The 6671-nt window shown below is 50.9% G+C and overlaps 1 protein-coding gene across 1 annotated transcript in view; it reads right to left on the bottom strand.

Annotated features, from left to right (window-relative positions):
* Positions 1 to 6671, bottom strand: part of NLRP12 (NLR family pyrin domain containing 12) — a 28718-nt gene that overhangs the window by 17351 nt on the left and 4696 nt on the right. Inside the window, exons 3-4 of the mRNA XM_003801585.2 lie at positions 3171 to 4854; positions 965 to 1135 (exon numbers count right to left, since the gene is read on the bottom strand). Coding sequence (XP_003801633.2) covers positions 965 to 1135; positions 3171 to 4854 — 1855 coding nt within the window. The remainder of the gene's footprint in view (positions 1 to 964; positions 1136 to 3170; positions 4855 to 6671) is intronic.

Raw genomic sequence — 6671 nt, 5'->3', positions numbered from 1 at the left:
GCCTCAGCCTCCCAAGTAGCTGGGACTACAGGCGCCCGCCACAACGCCCGGCTATTTTTTGGTTGCAGCCATTATTGTTGTTTGGCGGGCCCGGGCTGGATTTGAACCCGCCCCCTTAGGTGTATGTGGCTGGTGCCTTAGTCGCTTGAGCCAAAAGCGCCGAGCCTATGTTGAAGTCTTAATCATCAGTACCTTAGAATGTGACCATATCTGGAGGTAAGGTCTTTAAAGGGGTAGATAAGGTACAATGAGGAGATTAGGATGGGCCCCAATTCAATATGACTAATCAAAAGAGGAAGTTTGAATGCAGACATGCACAGAGATGGCCGTGTGAAGACCCAGAGAGAAGGTGGCCATCTGCCAGCCACCAAGGACAGAGGCTACAGAAGAAACCAACCATGCTAAAGGCTTCATCTTGGACTTTCAGACCCCAGAACTGGAGAAAAGTAAATTTCTACTGTTGAAGCCACTTAGTCAGTGCTACTTTGTTATACAGGCCTCAAAAGCACGAAACCCAGCCAGGTGTGGTGGTTTACGCCTGTAATCCCAGCACTTGGGAGGCCTGAGTGAATTGCCTGAGCTTATGACCAAGAGCAAGACCCCGTCTCTAAAAAGAAATGGCTGGGCATTGTGGCAGGTGCCTGTAGTCCTAGGTACTTGGGAGGCTGAGGCAGGAGAATTGCTTAAGCCCAAAAGTTTGAGGTTGCTGTGAGCTCTCTACCAAGGGCAACAAAGTGAAACTCTGACTCAAAAAAAAAAAAAAAAAAAAAAAAGGCAGCGCCCTATGGCTCAAAGGAGTAGAGCGCTGGCCCTATATGCCAAAGGTGGAGGGTTCAAACCCAGCCCCGGCCAAAAACTGCAAAAAAAAAGAAACCATCCTATGGTAGGTACATTCTTTGTGACTGAGCTCAATGAGAGGCAGTGGTAGGGGCCAACGGACACTCACAAACCTCCCAGGGCTCACCTCAGGTTCTGGAGTCTGCACCCAGGGTGTCTGAGGCCTTGGCAGAGCAGCTTCACCCCTTGGCTTCCCAGGGCATTGCGGTACAAGCCCAGCTCTACCAGATCAGGGTTGGTGCATAAGGCCGCAGCCAGGTGTTGACTGTAGGCATCAAGTAGAACGTTCCTCTCTGGTCTGCATGAAGGAAAGACAGGCCAGAGACTAGTTTTACTGGTTACTATACAGTAATTACATTTGGGCTGAGTGCGATGGCTCACACCTGTAATCCTAGCATTCTTGGAGGCCAAGGCCAGTGAATCGCTTGAGTGCAGGAGGTTGATACCAGCTGGAGCAAGCGGGAGACCCCCCCCATCTCTACTAAAAAAAATAGAAAAACTGGCTGGGTTCATGGCAGCTACTCAGGAGGGTGAGGCAAGAGGATCAGTTGAGCCCAGGAGTTATGACACCGTGGCACTCACAGAGTGAGACTCTGTCTCAATAAAAAAATGTTTTGCATTTGTATGTCACTTCATAATTTACAATGCATTTCATTATCTTTATTTTACTTTTTTTTTTTTTTAGAGACAGAGTCTCACTTTGTCACCCCTGGTGGAGTGCTGTGGCATCACGGCTTACAACAACCTCCAGCTCTTGGGCTTAGGTGATTCTCTTGCCTCAGCCTCTCAGTAGCTGGGACTACAGGCACCGGCCACAACGCCTGGCTATTTTTTTTGTTGTTGCAATTTGGCCAAGGCCTGGTTTGAACCCGACACCCTCAGTATATGGGGCCAGTGCTCTAGTCACTGAGCCAAAGGCCCCACCCACTTATTTACCTATTTATTTATTTTTTTTTATTAAATCATAGCTGTGTACATTAATGCAATCATGGCGTACAATGTACTGGTTTTATATACAATTTGAAATGTTTTCATCAAACTTTTTTTTTTTTTTGTCGCCCTTGGTAGAGTGCCGTGGTGTCACACCTCAGAGCAACCTCCAGCTCTCGGACTTAGGCGATTCTCTTGCCTGAGCCTCCCAAGTAGCTGGGGCTACAGGTGCCCACCACAATGCCCAGCTACTTTTTTGTTGCAGTTTGGCTGGGGCTGGGTTTGAACCCACCGCCCTCAGTATATGGGGCCAGCACCCTACTCACTAAGCCATAGGAGCCACCCTATTTACTTATTTATTTATTTATTTATTTTGGTTGCAACTGTCATGGTTGTTTGGCAGGTCTGGGCTGGATTTGAACCCGACACCTTAGATGTACGTGGCTGGCACCGTAGCCACTTGAGCTACAGGTGCCAAGCCTATTTATTTATTTATTTATTTATTTTTGAGACAGAGCCTCAAGCTGAGCCCCTGGGTAGAGTGCCATGGCTTTACTGCTCACAGCAACCTCCAACTCCTAGGCTCAAGCGAGTCTCCTGCCTCAGCCTTCCAAGTAGCTGGGACCACAGGCGCCCACCACAACACCTGGCTATTTTTTGGTTGCAGCCATTATTGTTGTTTGGTGGGCCCAGGCTGGATTCGAACCTGCCACCTTAGGTATATGTGGCTGGTGCCTTAGCCGCTTGAGCCACAGGCGCTGAGCCTATTTACTTATTTTTAATAGGCTTCAGCAAGATTGCATATCTTTCCTTTTTAATTTTTTTTTTTTTTTTGAGACAGAATCTTATTCTGTCACCCTGGCTAGAGTGCTGTGGCATCATCATAGCTTAAGCAACTTCAAACTCCTGGGTTCAAGTGATCCTTTTACCTCAGCCTCCTCAGTAGCTGGAACTACAGGTGCTCATCACAACATCTGGCTAGTTTTCCTATTTTTAGTAGAGATGGGTCCTGCTCTTGCTCAGGCTGTTCTGGAACCCCTGAGCTCGAGACATTCTCCCACTTCTGCCTACCAGAATGCTAGGATTACAGATATGATCCACTGCACCCAGCCCACTTAATAATATTTGTTGGTTGACCTAATTCTCCTTAACATAGATCCCAACTTAATCCCAGAGAGTGTCATTCTCTGTTGTGGGAGACAGCCCTGTCACTGTAGGATGTTTTGCAGAACATAGGCCTCTACCCATTAGGTGTTGGTAACAATGGCCCTGCTTCCCAACTGTGGCAGCCAAAAAATATCTCCAGATACTGCCAAATGTGTCTTGGGGAGAAAGGGCAGACTCACCCCTAGTTGAGAAACTCTGGTTAAAAGTTTGGAAAGCCAACCCCAGTGAGGACTCACGACTGCTCCACCAGCGCCTCGGTCCCCGGCGTCCACCCTGCCCCAGGGTCTTCGTCAGTGCTGTAGGTGTCCCCATGCAGGTGCAGCACCAGGGCACTCCTGCAGTTCTTCACGCAAAACGAGGAAACCATGTGATCCATCTTGGAGGTGATGTTGCTGACCACCACCACTTGGAAGTGACTCAGGGCCCGTTGGATAAATTCCTCCTCCTGGATCTCGTACAAACAGCTGAACAACTCCAAGGAGCCCTGCTGCAGGGTGGAGCCCTCACTCTGGGCTTTGCTTTGGATCCAGTCCAGGAGTGCCACCTTGATGTCAGGTGAGACCTTCCAGCAGAGATTCTTCTCCAGGTAGCTTCTTGTCTCCTCGTTCAGGAGTCCAAACAGGAAGCGGACAGTGAGTGCCAAGAAGCTCCTTTCTGAAAACGCATATTCTGCCAACAGCCTGGTCAGGCTGTGTTCTGGGCCCACCCCATGCTCCCCACCATCCAGGATGTAGTACATGGCCGCAAAGAATTCCTGGAAACTCAGGTGGATGAAGCTGTAGTACTTCTCGCAGTTGATATCCTTCTGGAAGATGTTCATATTGAGGAAGGCTGAGACATCGGCTATATCCAGGCCATGTTTCCAGAGGTCCTGCTCCTCAAATAGGATTTTCTGATTCCAGAGGCCATCTGCGGCCAAGGAGCACAGCCCTCGGAGGGATGGGGTCCCGGGCGTGGGTTGCATCAGACTCAGAAGGTAGAGCATGTACACTGCAGTGGTGGTCCTGGACGTCTGTCTTAAGAGCCCCCCGCCCTCCAGCTGCTGCTTCAGGCAGGTGCAAACCACCCAGCACACTAAGGGGACAAAACACATGGTGAAGAGGGGCTCGTTGTCCCTTACGAAGTTGAAGACCTGGCTCGCCTGCTCGGCGTTGTGGAAATACTTGTGGAAATACTCCTTCCTTTCTGCCTCGGAGAAGCCCAGGATCTCCACATGCCTGGGGTGCTGGAGCAAGCGGTGGAGCTTCGGCAAGGCCGTTGGCCGCGTGGTGATGAGCAGAGACAGCTCCGGGAGTACCTTCTTCCGGATCAGGCTGCTAAGGAGAAGCTCCACGGGCCGTTTTTCCTCCCAGCAGAGGCACCAGGGTCCCTGAGGGTCGTGGAAAGAAGGCTTGAGCTCGTCGAAGCCGTCAATGATGAATAGGAGGCGCTCTGGAGTCTGGACCAGCTCCCGGAGGGGCGCGCCGGGCTCGGGCCAGCAGCTGCAGAGGAGGTCCCGCGCGCTCTGCTGGGTGGCGCTCTGGTTCATCTCCCTGCAGTTGATGTAGAAGACGTAATCAAAGCGGCCCTGGAAGAGCTTCCCGTCCGCCCAGTCCAACATCACCTTGTGCGCCAGCATGGACTTTCCCATCCCCGCTGCTCCCTGCAAGACAACGGTGCGCGGTGGCTCAGGACGCTCCTCGTCCGGCTCAAAGAGGGTCTCCATCTGGATGGGGCTGGCTTGGTGTCCCACGGTTCTCGCGTGTCCCCAGCCTATGTCCAAAAGCTTCTGCTGGGCCCACATGGGAGTGGAGTGTTCCTTTACCAGGAGGAGCCGCGTGTACCGGTGGCTGAGGTTGACGCACTCTCCCAGGCGCGCGTTGCGGTCTTCCATCAACCGGAACTGCCTGCGCACGTGGTCCCGGTACAGTTCCTGGGGACCTGAGGGACAAGAAGGAGGGATAGTGGAAGACTTATCAACATTGCGGATGAATTCGTGAATTAAAGCTAAGCACGTGGGCTCGGTGCCTGTGGCTCGAGCGGCTAAGGCGCCAGCCACATACACTGAGCTGGCAGATTCGAATCCAACCCGGCCCGCCAAACAACAATGACGGCTGCAACAAAAAATAGCCGGGCATTGTGGCGGGCACCTGTAGTCCCAGATACTTGGGAGGGGGATGCAGGAGAATCCTCGATCCCTGGAATTGGAGGTTGCTGTGGTGATGCCACGGCACTCTACCCAGGGTGACAGCTTGAGGCTCTGTCTCAATTAAAAAAAAAAAAAGCTAAGTATGTGCCTACTTGTCCTGCAATATCCTTGAAACAGTTTTCTAGATGGAGCCCAAGAGCCTGAGTCCTTCTTTGTAAGGCTTTTCTCTTCTCTATTTCTCTCTCTCTCTTTTTTGAGACAGTCTCACTTTTGTGGCCCTCAGTACAGTGCTATGGCCTCATAGCTCACAGCAACCTCGAACTATTGGGCTTAAGCAATTCTTTTACCTAAGCCTCCCAAGTAGCTGGGACTATAGGCACCCGCCACAATGCCTGGCTATAGTTAGAGAGAGAGGTCTCGCTTTGGCTCAGGCTGGTCTCCAACTCATGAGCTCAGGCAATGCACCAGCCTCAGCCTTCCAGAGTGCAAGACACCACGGCCCGCCCAGCCTGGCTTTTCCCTTTTCTTGGGACACGGAGGCATTAACAAGGTCCTGTTCCCACGTGCAGCGCTGCATGCTACTACTCAACGGGTGGTGTGTGTGGCGGAGCCTGTAGCTCAGTGAGTAGGGCAATGGCCACATACACCGAGCCTGATGAGTTCCAACCCAGCCCAGGACAGCTAAACAACAATGACAACTGCAACAGAAAAATAGCCAGGCTAGCTCTGTGCCTGTGGCTCAGTGGCTAGGGTGCCAGCCATATACACCAGAACTGGTGGGTTCAAATCCAGCTGGGGCCTGCCAAACAACCATGACAACTACAACCAAAAAATGGCCGGGTGTTGTGGCGGGCACCTGTAGTCCCAGCTACTTGAGAAGCTGAGGCAAGGGAATCGCTTAAGCCTAAGAGTTTGAGGTTGCTGTGAACTGCAATGCCACAGCCCTCTACCGAGGGCAATATACGAAGAGCCTGTCTGGAAAAATAAAACAAAACCAAAAACAAAACACCAACCAACCAACAAACAAACAAATAAAAAATGGTGGTCTGTGGAAGATAGGCATTAGGTTGGAAATGTGAAATCTTTCCCTTCCTTCCTTTATTTTTCTCTGTTTTTTCTTTTTTTCTCTTTTTCTTTCTCTCTCTCCTCTTCCTTCCTTCCTTCCTTCCTTTTCCTTCTTTCTTTTTTTTTTTAAGAGATGGCATCTCACTCTGTTGCCCTGGCTAGAGTACAGTGGCATCAGCCTAGCTCACAGCAACCTCAAATTCCCGGTCTCAAGCAATCCTCCTGCTTCAGCCTCCCAAATAGCTGGAGCTACAAGGGCCCACCACAACACCTGGCTAGTTTTTTATTTTTAGTAGAGACAGGGTCTGACTCTTGCTTAGGCTGGTCTCGAACTCATGACCTCAAGAGATCCTTCGCCTGTCCTGTTCCAATGGACACAGCTGCTCAGAGCTTCCAGAGTGGTAGTCGTCAGGTTTTTTTTTTTTTTTTTTTTTTTGAGATAGAGCCTCATGCTGTCGCCCTGGGTAGAGTGCTATGGCATCATAGCTCACAGCAACCTCCAACTCCTGGGCTTAAACAATTCTCTTGCCTCAGCCTCCCAAGT

The sequence above is a fragment of the Otolemur garnettii genome, unplaced genomic scaffold (genome assembly GCF_000181295.1).
Source record: "Otolemur garnettii isolate 467f Iridium unplaced genomic scaffold, OtoGar3 scaffold00212, whole genome shotgun sequence".
In the NCBI taxonomy this organism is placed as follows: Eukaryota; Metazoa; Chordata; class Mammalia; order Primates; family Galagidae; genus Otolemur; species Otolemur garnettii.
Note: the sequence above shows the minus strand (reverse complement) of the source record. Positions and strands in the feature narration are given on the sequence as shown.